At 40.9% G+C, this 25,530-nt stretch overlaps 1 protein-coding gene and 1 non-coding gene across 3 annotated transcripts in view; both read left to right on the forward strand.

The window, feature by feature from the left end:
- Window positions 1–24,603, forward strand: part of if (integrin subunit alpha inflated) — a 97,957-nt gene extending 73,354 nt beyond the window's left edge. For both annotated transcript variants that reach the window (XM_069827283.1, XM_069827282.1), the window contains 9 exons: window positions 1,956–2,301; window positions 4,007–4,423; window positions 8,837–9,015; window positions 10,573–10,670; window positions 15,293–15,721; window positions 15,818–15,851; window positions 15,885–16,804; window positions 16,887–17,117; window positions 21,663–24,603. In XM_069827283.1, the coding sequence (XP_069683384.1) occupies window positions 1,956–2,301; window positions 4,007–4,423; window positions 8,837–9,015; window positions 10,573–10,670; window positions 15,293–15,721; window positions 15,818–15,851; window positions 15,885–16,804; window positions 16,887–17,117; window positions 21,663–21,758 (2,750 nt within the window). In that variant the 3' untranslated portion in view covers window positions 21,759–24,603. The remainder of the gene's footprint in view (window positions 1–1,955; window positions 2,302–4,006; window positions 4,424–8,836; window positions 9,016–10,572; window positions 10,671–15,292; window positions 15,722–15,817; window positions 15,852–15,884; window positions 16,805–16,886; window positions 17,118–21,662) is intronic.
- On the forward strand, window positions 5,501–5,572 carry TRNAY-AUA (transfer RNA tyrosine (anticodon AUA)). Its single transcript has one exon. It is a non-coding gene; the product is annotated as a tRNA-Tyr (tRNA).
- Window positions 24,604–25,530: the final 927 nt, after the last annotated feature.

Consider the following 25,530-nt stretch of genomic DNA (forward strand, 5'->3'; position numbering starts at 1 on the left):
TCATAGACATTTCGCAGCACGCGCTACGAGCGTACTAAGCTAGCCCCGGCTATCCACTGGTTACTTGTACAGAATTCAAATCATATCCTATCGCTAACACTGGTTTATGAATACAATAAACGCTGATCATCCACCGGAAACCCGCGCTAAAAATGTCTATGAATACGGCCCATGGTGTTTAAATGAGTAAATTTCTAACAAAATTATGTAGATCAGCTGCCATGTGGTCAAGTGTAATAAAAGCCAGAATTCCACCAATGTGCTTCTTTTTCGTTCATCTGATGGTATACTTCTACCATCAAAATTTTATTTCTGTTGGCACCTTATTGCAGAACATGCAACATTTTTGCTAACAAATTAGACTTCCACAATAAAATGATTGTTTTGGTGGGGTTTGTACTGCATGAGATTTCTTATGAGGCAATGTATGGGAAGACTTCTTAAGTAGTATCATATAAATTACATATCTTTCTTGTTAAATTGTATGCATTCACTAATACTGCCCGTGCCTCACTTCCTGAGCTGTTTCTTTGCGGGGCAAGACGCAGAGAGGGTGAGTGGGAGGTCCTGGGTACTGCATGTACCTACTACCCTATGTTCAACACATCGGCCTTTTCAGGATTGCTGTCGTCAGCTATGGAGCAAGATCAGCCATGGACAAGCGAATATATAGGCTGTCCCCTCACAAAACAAATTATGTCCTACTTATCAATTCCTGTAACTAAACACTAATACCAGTTGTAGACTACAGTCTTTACTTGAGATTATCGACCTAATGGCGATTACGGTTGTCACGTGTACACATCCGTAAACTCTTTCCTCTATGGCAATGCTCCTCAAACTTTTTCCACCGCGAAACCCCTTTCAATCTAAAGTGTAACTGCGGAATCCCTGTAATATTTTATTAGTATTTAATAGTTGACAGACAAGTGAGAGCTAGTATCTCAATAATTCTGTTCAGTGGGACGAATGTATTTGCTTCTTAAGCCTCCAATCTGGTTTTATGGCGGAAAGTTGTCGTCTCACTTATGCTATACTTCTCCATTTTGTCTTTTCGGTATTTTGTTTTATTTTTATTACGCATATTATTGGAATATTATTATTACGCATATTCTTGGAATATTATTATTATTATTATTATTATTATTATTATTATTATTATTATTATTATCATTATTATCGGTGGTTTCATGTTATTATTGATTCATATTTCCTTAATATATATTTTTATAATATCCACTAAGTATAAAATAGCCACCGGAGCAGCCCAGTCGGCTAAGGCGCTTGCCTATCGATCCAGAGTTGCGCTCGGGCGCGGGTTCGATTCCCGCTTGGGCTGATGACCTGGCTAGATTTTTTTCCCGAGGTTTTCCCCAACTGTAAGGCGAATGTCAGGTAATCTTTGGCGAATCCCTGACTTCATCTCGCCAAATACCATTTCGCTATCATCAATCCCATCAATGCAAAATAACCTAGTAGTTGATACAATGTCGTTAAGTATCCAAGTAAAAAAAGTATAAAATAAAATTTAGAATTATATAGGACTCACGGAACCCCGGAACATACTTTGAGAAATGCTGCAATTCAGCAGTTGTCCAGACTGAACGAAGAGTGGCCTAGTGTGTACTTAGATCGCCATCACCATCAGAGATAATAGCGATAGTGGTAACCACGATTATAGTATCCAGTAAAGACCCCTGCAATGGCATAGGATAATGTTTTCATAACATGTAATATGCTGCCACGCTGCAGCTGCCGTGCCGGTCCGAGCAGACCTAAGAGGCGTGGTTATAAGCACTAGGGAACTCTCGGTTCAGGACGTGAGACACGGGCAGTAGGTATATTTGACTACAGTAATTTACACTTCACAGTCTTCTTTCAGAAACCTCGGTGTTATCAAATTCAGACCTATTTTCCCACCCACTGTAGTCTAGATTAATTCGTAATGCTTGCAGACTTCGAGGTGCAGTTCCTGCTGGACTCCAAGAAGCCCAAGAGCCCGCGCCTGTTCTTCCTGTCGCAGCCCGGCTCCAACGCGCTCAGTTACACTCTGCGCCTGGACAAGGACGCGTTGCTCTGCAAGACGTACACCGTGTACATCAAGGAGGACATCCGGGACAAGCTGACACCCCTGGAGGCAGAGATGCGCTACACACTGGCTGGCCGGCGCAGGGTCACGCGCTCGCTGGTACCCATCCTGGACCAAAGCCAGGACGCTGTGCGCAGGGATTCCATCAGCATCCAGAAGAACTGCGGCCCAGACAACATCTGCATCCCAGACCTTCAGCTGTCTGTCACCCCGTGAGTGTTACATATCTTAACACGGGAGTAGGGACTATTTGTGCATGCCATGTGACAAGCAGTATAGTGTTACTGATAGAAGGAATAATGGGTAAATTGCAATGTACAGCACACTAATAGCACAGTAAAATTTTGAAACACTCACCACCATTCGTTTGATGGCTGTAGTGAAGATGACGCCAATGGTGAGTCATGTCTCTCAGATAACCGGGTGTACAAACAGTTTCCTCCAACCCCAGCCACCAGTTCTGCCGACATTAACGAGGATGGACTACATCCAGCATTAAGATAAGGGTAGCATTGCCAACCCCTATTCTCTCTCATAACCATATCTGACTAAACCTTTCCTAAGCTGGTTAGAAATAATACTCGAAGATTCATTCACTCACTCACTCACTCACTCACTCACTCACTCACTCACTCACTCACTCACTCACTCATTTACTTATTTACTCTGTCTTGCTGCATAAGAGAAATCAAAATGAAATCACACAATACATACTAAAGATAACACTATACCGTACAGTGAAGAATATTCAGAATTACAGATATTACGGATTAAGTTGACATTACTAATGTTACATTTAGAAGATCAAATTATAGCAGAATTACTTGAGTACAGATATGTATACATGTGAGTCAAGATATTCATTTACACTATAGAAAGAATTGTGAATCAACCGTCGATAGATTAAAGATTTAAACCTCAGGTATGGCCAAAGACCTACTTAACCTCCTGTATCTCTATCGGATTTCCAAATTTCTTGCTTTCCTCTCTGGCTGGTTGCTGTTGTCTGTTACTGCTGGACTCGCATGTCATCTTCTCCTCCTTATTTTAACATGCTGCACTATTACGTCCACATTTCGTCTTTTTCCTTTGTTAAATTTTTCTCAAGTGGGACATTATAATGGCATTCATACTAGAAGCTCGTGAACCTTGCAAGGACACAGATTCTTGTGCCTTTTAGCTTACTTCTCCTCCTTCTCTCCTCATTATTTCAGAGTATCGCTGCTAAAAAACTAAGGAAGCATGCATCTGAGCAAATTTAACATTCTTAGCTTCACTCATCGCCTCTCACCACGGCTCTAGTTGGCTCAAAATTAATATACTGTAATCATTTTTTATTCTATAACTTGTCTAGTTGTCAACAAGGCTACCACAGCTTCAGTTTCTAGGCTTCTAGAACTCGTTAAACGAAGGCACTGGAAAGAGGCAGCTGGGTGAGGTTTTCTAGATCAGGATATGCAAGCATATTTCTTGGGAGTTTTCGTATCAAAACCTTTACAATATATTCTTCAGCAGATTTAGATGCATCAAGTCCTAATTTATTGTGTTCCAGCAAAACAAGGACTCTCCATTCTTAATCCAGTTGACAGTTTATGGTACAGTATTAATTTCTTGAAATTTTGGAGTCTTGAAACCACAGTTTGCAAGATTTCCACTGTAGATGATGTGCATCCTGTCATCTGGTCAATGTTTCTCATTAATTGGAAATGATTCATCGCTGCACATGGCCAAACATACATTAAGAAATGCATGTAGTCAAAGACTTAGTTTTAAGTCAATATAAAATCAAATACAGTAGAAATTTGCAAATGAAAAATTCATACATTTTGAAGAAAATGTCTTATTTGAAGGAAAAATGGGGTAATTACCTGCCAAATGGCAACCTGGGATATCCATTGATGGCACTTTGTATTACAGGGGAGTGAAGCGGTACCTTGTCGGTACCGGCGAGCGCCTGGTCCTGGACGTGGTGGTGGAGAACCAAGGCGAGGACTCGTTCGAGACGACGTTCATGATGGGCGTGCCGCCCGGCATCAACTACATCAACTACGAGCAGCACGACGAGGGCGAGCGCGCCGTGTTCGTGCAGTGCTCGGGGCCGTCGCCCGCCAACAACCACACCCTGCGCTGCGACCTGGGCAACCCCTTGCCCCAGCGCCGCATCGTGCGCTTCAACGTGTACCTCAAGCCCTCGCTCGCGGACCTGCTGAAGCCGCGCTACGACTTCCTGATGACCGTGAACAGCACCAACCCCGAGGAGCCCTTCACCACCGACGACAACAGCTTCCGCCTGTCCATCCCCATGTGGGTGGACGCCGAGCTTCTGCTGGAGGGGTGCGTAGCATGACGCCTTTACTCAGTTTTGGCACTTGTATCTTGACTTGTATGTCAGCAATTTATTAATTACAATTCAAACAGTTTCTGGGTGCATTCTAATTCGGCTTGGAAATCGGAATATCAGTATAGTATGGAGACGCGAAATCTCGAACTTACAAATATATTATTTTAGTGTACCGAAGTACATATGATGTCCACACCTGTGGAGTAACGGTTAGCACGTCTGGCCGCGAAACCAGGTGGCCTGGGTTCGATTCCCGGTCGGGGCAAGTTACCTGGTTGAGGTTTTTTTCGGGGTTTTCCCTCAACCCAATATGAGCAAATGCTGGGTAACTTTCTGTGCTGGACCCCGGATTCATTTCACCGGCATTATCACCTTCATCTCATTCAGACGCTAAATAACCAAAGCTGTTGATAAAGCGTCGTAAAATAACCTACTGAAATAAAAGTACATATGATATTTCCATGCAGCTATTCTGCGTCTCAGCGCATCTGGCCGCGAAACCAGGTGGCCCGGGTTCGAATCCCGGTTGGGGCAAGTTACCTGGTTGAGGTTTTTTCCGGGGTTTTCCCTCAACCCAATACGAGCAAATGCTGGGTAACTTTAGGTACTGGACCCCGGACTCATTTCACCGGCATTATCACCTTCGTTTCATTCAGACGCTAAATAACCTAGATGTTGATACAGCGTCGTAAAATAACCCAATAAAATAAAAATAAATATTCTGCGTCATCATACAATGAAAGAGTAATGGAATGGAGAAAAACTCTCTCCGGCACCGGGACTTTTGAATCCGGGTTTTCAGCTCTACGTGCTGATGCTTTATCCACTAAGCCACACTAGATACCCACCCCGGCGCCGGACAGAATCGTCTCAGATTAAGTTCCAATTCTTGGGTTCCCTCTAGTGGCCGCCCTCTGCACTACATCATAGATGTCTATGAACGTAGGACTGAAGTCCACACATGTGCTGAGGTGCACTCATTATGAGTGACTAGTTGGCCGGGATCCAATGGAGGGAACCCAAGAGTGGAACTTAATCTGAGACGATTCTGTCCGGCACCGGGGTGGGTATCCGGTGTGGCTTAGTGGATAAAGCATCAGCACATAGAGCTGAAAACCCGGGTTCAAGTCCCGGCGCCGGAGAGAGTTTTTCTCCGTTCCATTACTCTTTCATCGAACTTACAAGTTTCTAGCTATAGCTGAACCACACAGAGGTAATGCGATGTACTCAGCTACCGCACTGCGGGCTGGACTTGGGGACTGGCTGCTGCAGATCCGTCGGACTTACAATACTCCTCTGCTATTGTACTAACATGCTCGCAACACTGTTGCCACTCTGTTTATAATGCTAGGCAACATTTGAAAGACAGGAAGGAAAAACATGGACTATTGCAGAATATTAGTGACTCTGCTAGCATGACTGCTGGCATATGGTAAATCAGATGATTAGAGAATGATGATTTTAAAGAAGACTTTTAATTAATGAAATTTACACTGTTAGGAAGACTATCACTTAATTAGAAATGGCTTTCAAAGAACCCGCAGGTTCATTGCCGCCCTCACCTAAGCTCACCCAGTCCCTATCCTGTCCCTAGCATCGTATCCCACAGGAAGACTGTCCCTACGATCGGTAACTGACAAAGGAACAGGTCAGTAGCTACTACGTCACTATAGTGAAGATTAAGAAACAAGCAGGGAGGCATGTAAATAAATTTATTATGTCCTTACAGACACCCCCAAGATATGGACACTCCTCATATACGGACAGATTTTTATGTCCCATCTGAAATAATATAGAAATAATGATAAATTTAACTCTCGTTTACGGACACTCTCAGACACGGACACGGACAGCTGTTTCACAGTCCTAAAGCTTGCTTTACCTCCTGACTACGGACAGAACTTGGATTTCAAGACCTAATGTGTTACACAAATGGAAAATTTAGTTTTGAGAACTGTAGAGAAATTCCTTAGCATGAAAGAAGATTATAAGGGTCTCGTAGGCTACCACTAGCCTAACCGGCTACCCCTTGTTAGCTGGAAGCGGGTGGATAAACAAAATCATATAATTTAACCTGTTTGATGGATGCAAGATTTCCGCGATCGTGAAATTGTATTTGACACATGATAGGGTTAGTAGGATTATTCTCGTCACTTCAATCAGTTGTTCTGTTTCCAGAGACATGGCACCTGAACGTAAAGGTTAAGTTGAAAACTGTAAATTACAGCACTGCATAACTGTAGACGTAGAATCAAATTGCATGGCACAGTACTGTATTTTCCTTTTCCGGTCTTATCTACTGTAGTTCAAAGTTGCAAAGAATTTACTGCAGTAGACTGTATTTAAAATTAAACTACAGTAATACATTTCATTTAAAGTGTGAAGGGATACATAATGCATATTATAAATTTACTGTTAGATTGGGGAGCCTTCCTCCCAATAAAGGACACCTCCCAGATGCGGACAGATTGTTACGTCCCTTCGATGTCCATAAATGAGAAGTTTCACTGTAATGTTAATAAACCGAATCATAAATGATTAATATATACATTTCTTTCCATATAAAGTGCAAGGGCCGAAATACTAAACATTATTTCCAGTAAGGAATTACACAGTCTGTCTCTGGTACACATCCACGCAAGTGTGACGTCCCCAATTTCCACATCAGCAAATCATGGATACTGTAACATCATGTACACTAGAAGTGTTGTGCAGTGGCATATTACCATATAGCTTTAATTGAACCACACTGCATGAAGCTATCTCTTACATACACTGACTTAGATGGCAATCCAGTACTAAGAAGCAAGGGATGCATCAATTTTAATGCAATGGAAGCACCGTTGAGGAGAAAATGTAGTGCCATATACTTGCATATAAGACTCTTTTCTCCAGTATGGTACTAATCAAATTGAGGAGGGTTCTACATACACATATACAGGTTGAACACATAAGTGATGTCGTTAATTTCGGGGGTTATTCTTTGAGATATTTCAAACAAAACAGTTTAATATAATTTTGCTCGTTCTTGCTTCCTTTTGAGATAAGAATTGTTTTATATTAAATATTTCAGAGCGTGTTTTGGGAAAGCCATTGATTGAATTCCCAATATGCTCAGTCAATTTAAGAGAGCAGTGTATTATGATAATAAATGATTGAAATAATTTTAGTTTTGGCGTTTAAATGTGCAGAAATTTGATCCGAACAAGTGTAACTTTGTAAAATTCCTTTGCAGAACGAAAAGTTACATTTGTTCGGGTAAATTTCTGCACATTTAAAAGACAAAACTAAAATTTTCCAATCATTTTTTATCATAATACACTGCTCTCTTGAATGCACTGAGCATATTGGGGATTAATTTAGTAGCTTTCCCAAAATACACCATGAAATGTTTCATATAAAACAATTTTTTGTCGTAAAGTAAGCAAAAACGAACACAATTGTTAATATTAGAGGAAAAAAATTCGCTCCGGCACCATGGATCGAACCCGGGTCCTTGATTCTACGTACCAAGTGCTCTGACCTCTGAGCTACGCCGAATTCAATCCACAGCACCGGATCGAGCCTTCCTCCTTCAGTGTTTCCCTTTGTGGCCTGACTCCAAGTTAGGCATATATATGTTGACATATATGTCCAATGTCAACTGCCATTATACTAGGAGCGCACTCAGCTGAATGACTTCTTGGCCGGGATTCCGCAGTTATGATGCACTGCTAGCTATGAGAATATTATGGATTTATTAATTTGTCCTACAGAATAATCTCCTCAAATATTAATTGTCAACATTACAGAGATTATTCTGTAGGACAAATTAATAAATCCAGAACACAATTGTATTAAACATTTGTTTTAAATATCTCCAAGAAATATATTTTTTTCACTCTTCAAAAGATTAGGATGTAAGATCTTATATGGTGAATGTTGAAATCGATTTTGTCGGTATCACAATAGGGCGTAATGAGAAAGTAAAAGACAGTGAAAAAAACATGAAAGAATGAAATGCTGAACAAAAACAAAACAGAGAAAAACAACGAACAAAAACAAAACAGAGAAAAACAACGAACAAAAATAAAACAGAGAAAAACAACGAACAAAAACAAAACAGAGAAAAACAACAATAAAATAAAACAGAGAAAAACAACGAACAAAAACAAAACAGAGAAAAACAACGAACAAAAACAAAACAGAGAAAAACAACGAACAAAATAAAACAGAGAAAAACAACGAACAAAAACAAAACCGAGAAAAACAACGAACAAAAACAAAACAGAGAAAAACAACGAACAAAAACAAAACAGAGAAAAACAACGAACAAAAACAAAACAGAGAAAAAACAACGAACAAAAATAAAACAGAAAGATGAACGAAAGCCCATTGGATAACGTGGACATACGCACTTCTTTCAGGATGTCGGAGCCACGCGACCTGCACTACAACTTGAGTCAGTACAGCGGCGACGCAGAGTCCAGGTTCGCGTCTGACATCGGGCCTCCGCTGGTGCACACCTACACCATCACCAACGAGGGGCCGTCCGACCTCATTGAGGCAGAGGCGTACTTCGTATGGCCGTCTCACACGTTCGTAGGTATGCAGCTACAACTAGGGATTTTCTGATTTGCATGATTTTCTCTCAGTTGCATTTTTGCAGATGGTTTCTATTCAGTGTCTGTATATATCATGTACTTCGTTTGTAGACAGTTTATTTTCCCTGGATGATCGTTACTCAGTAGAGCAATTGCTTGCTTAGTATGTCAACTCCACCCTGGATACGAGCACATTCTTCATTGGCACACAAAATTTCTTCGTATATGGCTGGATGAACATTTAAAATGGTCCGTACACCTTCAGGGACTAGGGAAAGAATTAAGTAAAATTTGCTTTGCCTTGTGATTACTAATAACAGCATCGTCTATTGACTCCGCTCACTCACTGTACTTAGCATATTTCGACTCTATTCTAACATACCTAAGGTATAACCTTTCGGGGTAATTCGCCTAATGCAATACAAATATTTAAACTACAAAAGAGAGCTATTAGAGCCATAGTTCAAGTGTCTCAAACTACCAGCTGTAGGCCATTGTTTAAAAAATTACATACCTTGCCATTACCCTGTATTTATATTTATGAAGCCTTAAATTTTATGAAATATAAGTGATAAGCATGGATCCTGTAACTACGAGCAGATGAAAACCCATTTGAGTTAGTGAATATTCATACAGAGTGACGCTAGAGCTAGACAAAGAAACACGTTATTTGAGGACATAGCAGCGACAGAAGAGTTGTGTAAGTTGTTAGTCCAGACCTCACAGCTGCTAGCTAATAATTATTTAATTTACACATCAACACCAGTACACACAAATTTATAGAACTTCTTCATTTATACTTCAATAAACCTGAGAACACGTAATAGGATGTCATCACATCAGAGTAGCCATTTCAAAGTCAATGACCTCTAAGTGAAACAATTACAAAACACACAACATCAACTACGAAAACTATCTTGAACTTACGACAATTCCCAGCCATGATTACTCTAAATATTTTATTATCTTCATTATAAAATTAAATTTTAACATTGACTAATTTAATGACTGTATATCAATTGTAAAGTAGTCATCAGCGTCAAACAACATTCATTCAAATGCCAACGGCCTCTCTAAGCGAAATAATTACAAAACACAAGAACATTAACTACGCATACTATCTTGTAACTTACGACAACTTTCAGCCATGATTACTTTAAATATTTTATTATCATCATTTTAAATTTAAAATTAACATCATTGACAAATTTTAAACATTGTATATTAATTGTAACATGAGCTATATGTATAAAATAAAATATTCGTCCAGTCTAAGTTCAAATTCAAAGATTATCTCAATATTCATCCTGTTTCATGTTATATCTACATAAAGCTCATGAATTTCATGTACCACATATATTGTTCTCTATTTTCCTTGTTATTTGCATAATATGTTATCATAGGTCCAGATAATATGTTTTGTTATATCTGAAGATGCCCTAAACGGCGAAAACGTTCATATATTGTTATTAAATAGCAAATAAACATTTGCAAGTTTATATGCCTTAAGATTGAAATTCATTAAATACTTATTAATAATAATTATTTGCTTGGCACAGGTGAGCACATTCTGTATCTCTTCGAGATGCCCACGACAGATGGACCAGTGAGCTGTGAACTGTTGGAAGACGCGAAGATCAACCCTCTTGCCTTAAGGGTAAGTTCAAGTAAGACTTCTATGTTATCAGTTGCCACCAGTAGCGAAGCCAAGGTGTAAATACTTTGTATTTTTATACAGCAGGTCCAGACATCGATTGTTCTTGACTGCAAAAGTATCACTTACATGTTCCTTGAAACTCTGATCAGTTGCAAGTTGTTTAAGGGGACTGGGTAGTCTGTTGTGTAGGAGTGAAGACTCTTCAACTTTTGAATCTATCAATTCAGAATTCTTACAGCGTGCACACAATATTTACAGGTATATTTTGGATTTTAGATTAACTTTCTGCCTCATATACTTGATTTTTTTTACATCTTAAACCTGAAAAATATTAATTAAATTTAAGTTAAAACCTAAGTAGGTACTTTAGGAACATTTTTCTCAGAAACCCTTTGCACTATAGGTTTCTAAGAATTCCAGCATATTTCCATGCAGTTGCTATATTTGTCGCCATTTTCATCAAGTTATGAATATTCGTTCAATAGAAAAAATTTATTTTCCATTCTGAAAAAAATTATTAAACATATTTATACTTTTTACATGCTTTTCTGGCTGTAAAATCCATAATAATTTTGATAACTATATGAAAGTAGCCATGCTTCTTCACTACCATATAAAATAGTACAAGTCTACGTATTACTCTGTGAAAAGATTTATTAAATCTACATACTTAGACTTCAACAAACAAAATTTGATAACTCAATCTCAAGGGAAAAATGGAACTCTCTGCATCAAAATCCACAGTTAATTCCCGATTTACCACGCAAATCGTCTGTAGCTGCATTTAGATTGGCAACAGGCCATGATTGTTTGGCCAAACACCTGCATAGAATTGGAATATATCAGTCCCCTAACTGCCCATTGTGCAACTCAAACCAAGAAATGGATTCGGAACACCTCAAAATCTGTGCTTCAGTGGCTGGCCATGATAATATCTTTGAAAAATATTGGAGTGCAAGAGGTCAAATGACTTTATTGTCAAACGCCAGGCATTAGAAAACAACAACAACAACATATAAAATAGTATTGTGCAAAATTTCAGACTCTTAGCCCCAGTAGTTTCTGAGAAAAATGTTCCTAAATACCCATGTTTTGAATTCATATTTAATTAATATTCTTCAGTTTTAAATTTTTAATGAAATCAAATATATGAGGTAGAAAGATAATCTGAAAAATAAAATATACCTGAAAATATTGTATGCTGTAAAAATTGTAAGTTGATAGATTCAAAAGTTGGAGAGCAATTACGAAATTTTTTCACTTATTTCACTTATGCGTAACAGCCAGTCCCCTTAACCAGTTTCTTTTGAATAGCAATTGTACGGAGAGAACTTAATCTTTCATTCTTCACTGAATTATGAAGATCATTTTTATCCCTTTTCAGTGAGCTCATACTTCTTCCGGAGAAGCTGTAGTAACAGGGAATGCCAAGACCAACTAGCTAGCTAAGTCGTATAGATGGCTAATTATGAATTTCAGGAGGTGTCTGCAGGAAGTAAATGCTTTTCTTCATCTACATAAATAGTCTTGAATTCATTTTCTAATCGTTCTTTGTTGAAAAAAAGATATGTGAACATAAGGTTGTTTAATTTCATCACAGGAAAATTTAGTTTATATCCCACAAAGCTATTTTGATCTAGCAATTCAACACATTCTATCTTTTCAACATCTCCAAAACGCGTTTCCATTTGTACAGTCATTTGCACTTGACGTACCTTCAAATCATGAAGAGCACTGCAAATAATGACGTATAACCTGTTCTGTCTGGAGAAAAGCTCCAATAATAATTCAAGATAATTCCCTTTGTTGTCGGAACTTTCATCTTCATGCTCTTGCTTACCTAAGAAGCAAAACAACATCGATAAAGCTCTCAATTACAAATCCATTTTGTTTTACAGTTTTGTTGTGTTTGATGGCTTGAAGCTTGGCTCCTTAAAAAATTGCATGTTCAATTAATTCTTCCACGACCTAACAAGAGAAAACTTCATTCTAAAGATCTCTTTAACTCTGATGTTTCTCGGCCCCAGACAGAATACAGGTATACCAATATAACGTATTTGTCTCAGAGCACCCTGTTATCCAACGATAATTCTCATAAAGTTTCCTCGTTTAATTATTATGCAGCGGCATTCCTTTTAAGATTTGTAGGTCTTTATTGCATGCACCGATAATAAAATGAAAATGCGACGTTGTCACGTCTTGTTTGTTGCTGATATATATTAATATAACATGGATATGGGCTAGGCTTAATTGCTCAAAGCATGAGTTAATTTGAAGATTATTTATATTATTTAGATTATTTATTTTAAATTAATTATTTAAAGAAATAATTAAATGTTTCTCCATAAGGAAAACCGGAAAGTTTGACTTTTTGTAATAATTCTTTTATTGTTAAGGATTGGCCCTTATTGTAAGAACTATATATTTCACGGCGAATGTAATCACACGTAAAACCATCTACTTTATTAAATTTTGTGACTTTGTGTCCACACTTTTTAGATGTCTTAGGTCCCTTTTTTACAATTTTACTTACAGTATTTCTATTTAATTTAAGAATTTTAGATGTCTCCGAAATTTTTCCTTGACCTAAATTGTTTTTCAGAACATACGTGTGAGCACTGCACACAAACGTTTGACACTGCTTACGTAATTTTGGTCTAGCTTTTGAATTTGAATTGTTATTTAACTCTGATATATTATTATTATTATTATTATTATTATTATTATTATTATTATTATTATTATTAGTACCATCGTCGTTATTGGCGTTCATGGGTATCGGTTCCGACACTTCACTCGCTTCCCACGGCCTCTATTATACACTGAACTGTAATATAATTAATTTTCACTGTGAACTAGAACAAGACACACTGCTAAAATTTGCAACTCCGCGTGGAGTATTGGAGCGGCCTTCAAAAGACTTGACGACAATGGACAGCGACATAATTAAAATTATTGAAACTACAAAGCTTCCGTCCTCTTTGACACCGCTAGCCTACTAATTGAACGTGGCTACTTTACCATTTTGTTTCATACTTCCAACATGAAAACGGTTTCTATTTTAATTCTGCAAATAATGACCTCAATGTTCTCTCAGTATGAACAATTTTTCACACAATTAGTATGTAACACACACACACACGCACACACATGGGCACACGGACATGGATATGGACTCTTGATGAAACCAACATTCAACAATCATACAGCATTCACAGAAGACCAATATAGAGCGGTGAATTATGCACTTATTGAGGCTAGCCATCTTTCCTATGGAGCTTTAGTAGTGAATCGATACTTCCGTCCACAACTGTGGAGTAACGGTCAGCGCATCTGGCCGCGAAACTAGATGGCCCGGGTTCGAATCCCGGTCGGGGCAAGTTACCTGGTTGGGTTTTTTTCCAGGGATTTCCTTCAACCCAATGTGAGCAAATGCTGGGTAACTTTCGGTGCTGGACCCCGGACTCATTTCACCGGCATTATCACACCTTCATTTCATTCAGATGCTAAATAACCTGAGATGTTGATACAGCGTCGTAAAATAACCCAATAAAAAAAAATCGATACTTCCTCCCCTCTCCGGTCTTCCCACAAGCTTGTGAGTGCCGATGTCTATGAGGAGGCCGGTGCAATAAGCTTCTCACACAGAACTCAACATACTGGAATGACTGCCAACAGTTAATTGATATATGGAAGGATCAGAGTGAAACCAGCGAATAGGGATTATAAAGAATGGACACTTCGCGTCGGTACCTTTGATGTAGCCGGACTGATTTCAATGACCTTCAAGCCAGCTAGAGCGTGAGATTCTGCTTTCTCCCTAGAGTTGGCGCTGACATCACACCAGCTAGCAGTCAACACAGCGGAAATATAACACATACAATTAATACATCTAGGTACATTATGTACTCAAATAAAATAAATTTGATCCATAAAATAATAAATCCGTCATTAACTGCAATGTCTAGACTCTAGAGTTCCTTTATAATGAGAGTTGAGACGTTGACCCCAACAACAATTAAAATATGTAATGATTTGATAGCGCTGAAAATGGAAAAACAAAACTCTTACGAGAAGTAAAACCATATACCTATATTATATTATTATACAAAATATTAAACGAATTGGATACTTAATTTTATAACGTAATATATATTATTTTATAATATAATGTATTATATCTGAAATATAAAATATTATTATTACAACTAGTTTGTCACTGAGAAATAAGGAAAACCTGTTAACTTGAATTTATTTGAAGCAAAGCGTTACTGGATTATGCAATAAGGTAGGCGATGTTTGGATCCTGTACCTTAACTCTATTCTCAATTATTATCTTAGCGTATGCTCGATTACACTAACTTCTAGCGCTTGAAAGTGGAACTAAACGCTGGTGCACAGAGAAGCAAAACACAGGAAAATTCGCTCAGTGTCCATTCTTTATAATCCCTATTCGCTGGTGAAACCAAGTATTACGATGCATTGCTATTATGAACTTCTACTGTTACGAGGTATAATAACTCAAATTTTTTGGGTAGGCTAAGCCTCAAAAGCCTCTGGAGAGCTTCACCACTGGTTGCCACTGATATGGCAAAATTATATGGAGTCTGTTCTTGTTTCAGTGGGATCGCAAGAAGAAACTGGAAGCAGAACAGGAATCTGGAGGAGCGGGTGTAGAAGGCAGTGGCACCAGGGTGCAGACAAGCCAAACCGGAAGGGGAGGCACCAGGGTGCAGACCAGCCACACTGAAGGGGGCAGCACAAGAGTACAAACCAGCCACACCGAAGAGGGCAGCACGTGGGTAGAAACAAGCCACAGTGAAGGGGGCAGCACAAGGGTGCAGACAAGCCACACACAGGGAGGGAGAGAGGAGACTAGCCATGTTCAAGGGGGCACAAGGGTGCATTCAGGTCATGGGGGCACGGTGGTACATACGGGACATGTTGAAAGTGGTGCAGGTCACAGAGGCACGGTGGTACATACAGGGCATTTTGAAAATGGTACACGTCACGGAGGAACTGTGGTACATACAGGGCATTCAGGTCATGGCGGCACAGTGGTGCATATGGGACATGCTGAAGGGGGCACCAGGGTGCATGTTGAGGAGGGTACAGGAGGAGGCACATGGGTGCAGTCTGGTCATGGTGGCACAGTGGTACATACAGGACAAGCTGAAGGAGGCACAGTGGTGCACACGGGACAAGTTGAAGGAGGCACACGGGTGCAGTCTGGTCATGGTGGCACGGTGGTGCATACAGGGGGCTCAGTGGTGCACACGGGACATGTGGAAGGGGGCACCAGGGTGCATGTTGAGGAGGGTGCAGGAGGAGGCACGTGGGTGCACGAGGATCGTCGACTGACGACGTTGACGGACGAGGAGCGCCGGCGCTATGAAGAGGAGCAGAGGGCGTATGAGGAGGAAGTGCGCCGCCTGCAGGCCGAGGAGGAACGTCTGCGGGCGCGCGGGGGGTCAGGGTCGTGGTCCAGCAACTACAGCTCGTCATGGAGTGGGGGTCACGAGGTGCCAGCTGGCGGTGTGTTGCGGCACTACAACTGGGCGTCCAATGGCTCTGACGTCACGTTCTCCACCGAAACTTCAGACATTTCAGACCGCGTGGGCGCGAGCTACAGCAACCAGCTGGAGGAGAGCGCACGCGGCACCGGGGGCTTCCGGCATTACGTCTGGTCGCCGGACGTATCGACGCCGCATGGCTCCTCGGGCCTGGATGTCGCTAGAGGACACATAGGCACGGATTCGCATGTGGGCATAGAGACGGACAACGCGGGGGTCGGTTTCGAGACCAGGAGAGGGCAGCACGGCGGCTCTCAGAGCTGGAGCTCGTCGAGCAGCTGGACCTCCGGCGACCCAGATGCCTGGAGGAGCAGCAGCGAGCAGCACTGGAGCTCGAGCGAAGGCGGTGACGGCCAGCTGAAGCTGTACCGCAAGTACAACGCGGGGGAGGGCGGCAGGCGTCGGCGCCGCGACGTGGGGGGCGACGCGCAGCTGCGGCAGGCCACGCAGTGCAACACGACGCACTGCTCCAGGATGCGCTGCACGCTGGGGCCGCTGGCCAAGGGCGACGCCGTCGAGCTGTCCTTCAAGTTCGTCCTGTGGGCCAGCACCATCCAGTCGGTAAGTGACACGGCACGCTTGTCGTCACTCTTGTCTGTGCTGCACCGTGGCAGTGAGTAATACCGACTGGTCCGGTCCGCAGATCGCGTACAACAGCCCCATGAACCTGTCCACGCTGCTGGCAACCAGGCTGACCCGCCTGCCGTACATCGGAGCCCCTGAGGAGGAGAGCCTGCGCACTAGGGAGGAGTACACAGAGGTGGTGCCCACGGATACGTCCCTCAGGCCTGAGATCGTGCCCCTCTGGATAGTGGTGCTGTCTGCCTGTGCAGGGGCCCTCATCCTGCTGCTCCTCATATTTCTGCTCTGGAAGGTAAGCTCACCCTCATCCTGCTGCTTCTCATATTCCTGCTCTGGAAGGTAAGCTCACCCTCATCCTGCTGCTCCTCATATTCCTGCTCTGGAAGGTAAGCTCACCCTCATCCTGCTGCTCCTCATTCCTGCTCTGGAAGGTAAGCTCACCCTCATCCTGCTGCTCCTCATATTCCTCCTCTGGAAGGTAAGCTCACCCTCATCCTGCTGCTCCTCATATTCCTGCTCTGGAAGGTAAGCTCACCCTCATCCTGCTGCTCCTCATATTCCTGCTCTGGAAGATAAGCTCACCCTCATCCTGCTGCTTCTCATATTCCTGCTCTGGAAGGTAAGCTCACCCTCATCCTGCTGCTCCTCTTATTCCTGCTCTGGAAGGTAAGCTCACCCTCATCCTGCTGCTCCTCATATTCCTACTCTGGAAGGTAAGCTCACCCTCATCCTGCTGCTCATATTCCTACTCTGGAAGGTAAGCTCACCCTCATCCTGCTGCTCCTCATATTCCTGCTCTGGAAGGTAAGCTCACCCTCATCCTGCTGCTCATATTCCTGCTCTGGAAGGTAAGCTCACCCTCATCCTGCTGCTCCTCATATTCCTGCTCTGGAAGGTAAGCTCACCCTCATCCTGCTGCTCCTCATATTCCTCCTCTGGAAGATAAGCTCACCCTCATCCTGCTGCTTCTTATATTCCTACTCTGGAAGGTAAGCTCACCCTCATCCTGCTGCTCCTCTTATTCCTGCTCTGGAAGGTAAGCTCACCCTCATCCTGCTGCTCCTCATATTCCTACTCTGGAAGGTAAGCTCACCCTCATCCTGCTGCTCCTCATATTCCTGCTCTGGAAGGTAAGCTCACCCTCATCCTGCTGCTCCTCATATTCCTCCTCTGGAAGGTAAGCTCACCCTCATCCTGCTGCTCCTCATATTCCTGCTCTGGAAGGTAAGCTCACCTTCATCCTGCTGCTCCTCATTCCTGCTCTGGAAGGTAAGCTCACCCTCATCCTGCTGCTCCTCATATTCCTCCTCTGGAAGGTAAGCTCACCCTCATCCTGCTGCTCCTCATATTCCTGCTCTGGAAGGTAAGCTCACCCTCATCCTGCTGCTCCTCATATTCCTCCTCTGGAAGATAAGCTCACCCTCATCCTGCTGCTTCTCATATTCCTGCTCTGGAAGGTAAGCTCACCCTCATCCTGCTGCTCCTCTTATTCCTGCTCTGGAAGGTAAGCTCACCCTCATCCTGCTGCTCCTCATATTCCTACTCTGGAAGGTAAGCTCACCCTCATCCTGCTGCTCATATTCCAGCTCTGGAAGGTAAGCTCACCCTCATCCTGCTGCTCATATTCCTGCTCTGGAAGGTAAGCTCACCCTCATCCTGCTGCTCCTCATATTCCTGCTCTGGAAGGTAAGCTCACCCTCATCCTGCTGCTCCTCATATTCCTGCTCTGGAAGGTAAGCTCACCCTCATCCTGCTGCTCCTCATATTCCTCCTCTGGAAGATAAGCTCACCCTCATCCTGCTGCTTCTTATATTCCTGCTCTGGAAGGTAAGCTCACCCTCATCCTGCTGCTCCTCTTATTCCTGCTCTGGAAGGTAAGCTCACCCTCATCCTGCTGCTCCTCATATTCCTACTCTGGAAGGTAAGCTCACCCTCATCCTGCTGCTCATATTCCTCCTCTGGAAGATAAGCTCACCCTCATCCTGCTGCTTCTCATATTCCTGCTCTGGAAGGTAAGCTCACCCTCATCCTGCTGCTCCTCATATTCCTGCTCTGGAAGGTAAGCTTACCCTCATCCTGCTGCTTCTCATATTCCTGCTCTGGAAGGTAAGCTCACCCTCATCCTGCTGCTCATATTTCTGCTCTGGAAGGTAAGCTCACCCACATCCTGCTGCTCCTCATATTCCTCCTCTGGAAGATAAGCTCACCCTCATCCTGCTGCTCATATTCCTGCTCTGGAAGGTAAGCTCACCCTCATTCTCAGTTCCTCATATTCACGATTTAGATTGTAAACTTGCCCTCATTCTGCTTCTTGTCATACTGTAGACACAGTTTGCAGATACTGTACACCAACGCTGGAAGTAGTATTTTTTGTTTTCAATGTTCGACTTTCCAGTACACATAGGTACTGAAAAACATTATTACGATACTTTTTTTTAGATACATGTACTGCGAAGTCGTCAGAGAAATGTATAATTAATACACGCAAATCTACAACATCATATATGCAGTTGTGTACCTTCTGATACAGAAATGCAAGTATTACGTCCTCAGACACAACTTCCAGCTTGTTACTCTTGTTCGAATCCTTAAAGAACTCCTTTAATACCTGTCCCTTGATTTTTCCGAAATCAGTCGGCATTCTGCCACTTTAACATTGTTTAAAATTGAGACAGGGAGGTCAAAAACCCACTAACTCCAATTTTTTACAAAACTGAGTTATGGGCTGGATGATGCTTTTTAGTTTGTCCCGCATGCGTGGAAGGCAAGAATACACTAATATCGACATTCATCTGCATTCTGGGGGCTGTTTTAAAACTCGTGGAAGTCGGAACTCCACTTACTCCATGGAATAAGAGAGTTTTTGCATTCCAAGCTTAATTTCCCGGTAGGTGGCAACACTATTGCTCAGCCAGCTGAGTAAAGTGATACGATACGGTATTCAGAATGTTACAAAAATGTATGAAATCCATGTAAGTAAGACTGCAGAAAAATATATTCTATTATCCATGTGCTAAAAAGGATAAATGTTCATCTCCCCTCTTGCTTAAAAAAGTCCCTTGTGCAGACACTTGCATTTCCCTATTTCGACTATGCGGACATTTTACTGACTGACCTCTCCAGCGACAACAAAACGAAACTTCAACGTGCTCATAATTTGTGTGTACGTTTTGTAAGCAATGTTCGTAAATATGATCATATTACCCCATCCCTGGAAGCAATAGGTTGGCTTAAACTAGATAAGAAAAGAAATTTACATTCACTTCTCTTTCAATTCGAAATCTTGAACTCTTCTATTCCTTCATACCTGTCGTCTCGCTTCACTTACCTTTCTTCCCACCACAATCTGAACACACGCTCTCGCCATGAAACAATACTAACAATACCATCCCATCGCACCTCCTCATACTCATCTTCTTTCACAATAGCCCTGCCAAGACTCTGGAATTCGCTACCTGCTAGCATCAGGGACTGTCGAAATAAAATTGAATTCAAACGAAAACTTACTAGGCACTTGGTCAGTAATTGATTACTTGTAAATAGTTTCTTTAATCTATCACAAAATATTTCAATATTCAGTAATTTCATCACTATAAAATGTTGTTATTCTAGATTTAATTTGTAATTCAGTAAATATAAAATATTCTTTGTTTCTCTATGATAAATTATCTAGCTTTAATTATTCAGGTAATCTTTTCGTACTTCGATTTTATTGTAATTGTAAATTTAATACTAACTGTAATATTATTTGTAATTGTAATTGTAAATTTAATACTAATTGTAATTTTATTGTTGATATTGTAGTTGGAATCTCCTGGTAGAGGGGCAGAGAAGGCCTGACGGCCTTATCTCTACCAGGTTAAATAAATAAATACTAAATACTACTACTACTATTAAAGGCACAATATCGAGTCGATTAACTTCCAGAAACCCAATACAGATGCATCATTCCCCAGTCAACTGAAGCACAATTCAGCATTGCCATTGAAAGAAGAAAGCAAAAGGACTTGCAAAATTTAATGCAGTTTATTTCTGAGGAAAGTAGGATGAATCACCAAACTCTGTTTGCGGACAGTAATAATCTAGAATCTAGATGCACACGAAGAACATGAGAGTGAGAGAAAAACAGAATCTGTAACATGAATGAGACTGTGTTAACATTTTAATATTGTTTGTGGTTTTATTTGTGTATTTTGATGTGCTTTGTGGTAATTTGTGATTTTCTGCCTCATATATTTGAAATTAAAAAAAATGTAGCAATGTTAATCTTAATAATAAATTTCGATTTTCTCGTATATTCCAATGTTTCATAAGGGAATTATGATATACTTATCTTTTTTTTCTTCACATGGCTCATATTTATTCACTTTTCTTAATTCATACACTGTGGAAGTCAGAAAACCACTAACTCCAGCAGAGTTTATTTCAAATTGTAGCGTAAGATAATGTAAACATTTAGGTTTTGAAGTATTTAATTGATAAAGAATGTAATTTTACACAATATTAATAGATAAATGTATAATATTTAAAGTAAGAGAAATAATAAGTTTTTTCTCTCTCCTGTAAAATTTGGTTTATTGGAGTTATGGAGTTTTTGATTTCCCTGTCTCAATTATAGAGGGGAGAAAGCCTTATGTTACACATTGCTCATTTTGATGTAGTACAATATTTGTGATTTTCGTGTAGCCATTGTTGGATACCAAAATCTGTATCATAGTTTTTTCAGGGAAAACAACTGACGTTGTACGGAAGTATGACTCTCTATAGTAGCTATGTAAATACTCGTAACTGTCTGACTGATATTGTTGAAGCTCACCCGGAACCTTTGTTGTCACAGTGTGGATTTTTCAAGAGGAACCGGCCAAGCAATGCACCAGAGAAGCAGCCACTGAACCGGAATGGACATTACGAGCCGGGTGATGAGGCCTTGTGATGGACCGCTAGTCAGTACTCACCAACCGCCCGGGTGTAAATATTGTTGTGTGAGGCGCAGCTATACACAGGGTCAGTACAAAGCACAGTGCAGTGATCTGTATTCGGCACAGCTGCTTCTAGTGGCTCTGCCCACTTCAGTCTGATGACGCATTCGGTTGCCAACGACACTTCTCATCAACGAACACCATCGGCTGAATGAGCGAAGCATCATCTTTCCATGCCAGATGCCGGGTTCAAGTGAAGCTTGTAGTTGAAAAGACGTTGTTGGGGTAGTTTCCCTTTCCTGAACCACGCCATCTCCGTGTGATGAATGCTGAGCAAAGCAGTAATCGGAAGAATCTCGGAGTTGACTGTCACGCCACACTGTTGGGCATTTCACAACGGCAACGGCAAGTGAAGGGGCATGATAGCAACTGCCTTATTCCTAACATTAAATTAATTTTAACACGTGACTCGCAGAAAAGTAATTTATTAAAAATTTAAATGCCGGATATGTAAGTTCAGTATTTAGGACCACAGATGTGCTAGCGCTTAGCACCATGCCATGCAGGTAAGACTGTACAGAATAATGGATTGGACAATTAAGGAGAGAAAAGTTTACATTTTTAAGTTATAAAATTGTACTAGATTTTAATACTAATTGAATAAAGAATATATTTAACAATATAGAACCGCATTAAAGATGGCTGGATGACCGTGTGGCAGGCAAGCGTTTTACTAGTGTAATCAAACAGACGTTTTGTGAATTTAAATGTCATATTGAAAGTTCAGATAAGTTCAGATTGTAATATAAAATAGTTTTGTACAATTTTCAATCTATCACTTATCTTCTGCTTTCACACTTAGATAAGTGATAGACTGAAAATTGTACAAAACTATTTTATAAGACATTTTGTGGTTTAACAGGTAGGCTCAGGTTAAGAACTTCGAGAGGGTTTGAGATGATTTGATGGGCCAAAGTTCAGATAACTATCTTTTATAAAGTTCCATGCAGAAGAAGAATGCTATGCCAGCATTCTTCTGTTTTATGAAGAAAAAATCGAAAAGCTTAGAACGTGGAAATGTCTATAAAGAAGATAATGAGCACTTGCACTGTTTGGGCTACCAAGTGTATTTGATGTTGTGAATATCACAGACAACTGTGACGAATAAAATGTGAAAACTGATTAATTGATGAACTAGTGGACTTACTCGTGTTAAGTATGTAATATTTGTCGGGCTTACAGCTGTTTCAGTGCTTCACGCACCATCATCAGAGCCTACTAGATCGCGGCATCATCTCGAACTTCTCTGCCTGTTAGGAGGGTGTGTTTTATTGTTGGAAGGTGTTGAAGTGTGGAGTCGAATAGTGTGTGTGTACTGAAATTTATCTGTGTGTTGAGGATTTGATCGGGGTGTGTTTTAGTGTGTTTGTATATTTCGTATTGTTCTAGTGTGTTGAGTTTTTGGTTCTTGGGTTGTGTGTGTAGGATTTCCATGTCTGTATTTATGTTATTGTATGTATGGTTAGTATTGGTTATGTGATCGGCGTATGTAGATGTATTGTGTCCTCTGGTTATAGCTTTAATGTGTTCTTTGTAGCGTGTTTGGAATGATCTGCCTGTCTGTCCTATGTAGAACTTGTCGCAACTATTACATTTGAGTTTGTATACACCTGTGTGGTTGTATTTATTTGTTTGTGTTTTTTGTGTGTTGAGATGTCTATGTAGTGTGTTTTCTGTTCTGTATGTTATGTTGTATTTCTGTTTTCTGAATGAAGATGCGATCTTATGTGTGCTTTTGTTTTCATATGTTAGTGTGACAAATTCTACATAGGACAGACAGGCAAATCATTCCAAACACGCTACAAAGAACACATTAAAGCTATAACCAGAGGACACAATACATCTACATATGCCGATCACATAACCAATACTAACCATACATACAATAACATAAATACAGACATGGAAATCCTACACACACAACCCAAGAACCAAAAACTCAACACACTAGAACAATACGAAATATACAGACATACTAAAACACACCCTGATCAAATCCTCAACACACAGATCAATTTCAGTACACACACAATATTCGACTCCACACTTCAACACCTTCCAACAATAAAACACACCCTCCTAACAGGCAGAGAAGTTCGAGATGACGCCACGATCTAGTAGGCTCTGATGATGGTGTGTGAAGCACTGAAACAGCTGTAAGCCGGACAAATATTACATATTTAACACGAGTAAGTCCACTAGTTCATCAATTAATTATATTCAAGTGTTAAAAGTGGTGTACGCAAGATTCAAAATGGGTGAAAACTGAGTAAGATTTAAGTTTCACAAAACATTGCCAGTGTCGGGATGTAAACCATGGTCTATTGGAAAACAGAAAGGTGTCTTGACATGCTATTGTTACAAAAGAAAGTCAGAACTCGTGGAGATTGTTTCATATAAATTAGAAAATGAAAGAACCTGGACCACAAATACTGTGTACATGGACATCGCTACATTGCCAAGGAACACATTACAACATAAATCTAGTGGTCAAAGTAGTTCTGAGCAATTTTACAAGAGGTCGGATATCAGTCTTTGGAAGGGAAGAATATCGTGGCTTGGTTGTCATATCGGTAGCATGGAAGATCAACAGACAGGCACAGTACTTGTATATTTTGACACAGGTTGTTCTACATTGTGCATTTTTATTGAGAGCTCCTCTTGATGAACTCAAGAAACTGCTGTCATTGTACACAGTTGTGTATATAGATTGCGTTTCCTGCGTGTTTGCTGAGGATCTCATTTATTTTAAGCTGTTATTTATTGTATGTCACTAAACAACTTATTTTGATATAATAACTTGCAGTGTAGTTTTTTAATATTTGCCGTCTCTGTTTCATACCTGACCTCCTCTTACTTTATCCTGTAACTAATCTGCATTAGGTTCACCAACACCAGAAATGTTTAATGCTTCGAGATTTTCTTTAAGAAGATGAATTTGTTGGGTAAACTTCATCTCCATAGCATGAGTTTGAGTGATGTAACATAAGACATTCAAGATAGTTGTGAACTCTAGATCATCACTAGCATCACATGACTAACACTATTATCATTACAACTATTTTTTCGACTGTCACTATCTATCAGTGTCACTATAACTTTCTCCGCCATCACCAACACCATCACAATTTCCTCCTCCTCTCCCCCCTCATCTTCTTCTTCTTCATGATTCCGACTTCACTGTTAAAATAGATTTCACACGGTTCCTTGTTATCATTCTCATGATCTGCCATGATCTCTTTCAGCTTGTTTGTAGTCCAGTATTTGTATTTATCACTTGCTACATGTGATAATTCCAACTTTCTCAATTTTTTTTTTTATTCTAACTATAACTGAAAATGTCCCGTGCCGTGGTGTCGTAGTCTAAGGCATCCTGCCTAGGACTCGCGTTACAGAATGCATGCTGGTTCGAGTCCTCATGGGGGAAGAAATTTTCTCATGAAATTTCAGCCTGTGTATGGGACCGGTGCCCACCCAGCATCGTGCTAACTACACGATACCTCCATTCAGGTTGGATGATCGTCTGGTCCACACCTGTGGAGTAACGGTCAGAACGTCTGGCCGCGAAACAGGTAGCCCGGGTTCGATTCCCGGTCAGGGCAAGTTACCTGGTTGAGATTTTTTTCGGGGTTTTCCCTCAACCCAATATGAGCAAATGCTGGGTAACTTTCCGTGATGGACCCCGGATTCATTTCACCGGCATTACCACCTTCATCTCATTGAGAC

This window comes from Periplaneta americana, chromosome 6, assembly GCF_040183065.1.
Source record: "Periplaneta americana isolate PAMFEO1 chromosome 6, P.americana_PAMFEO1_priV1, whole genome shotgun sequence".
NCBI classification, from domain to species: domain Eukaryota; kingdom Metazoa; phylum Arthropoda; class Insecta; order Blattodea; family Blattidae; genus Periplaneta; species Periplaneta americana.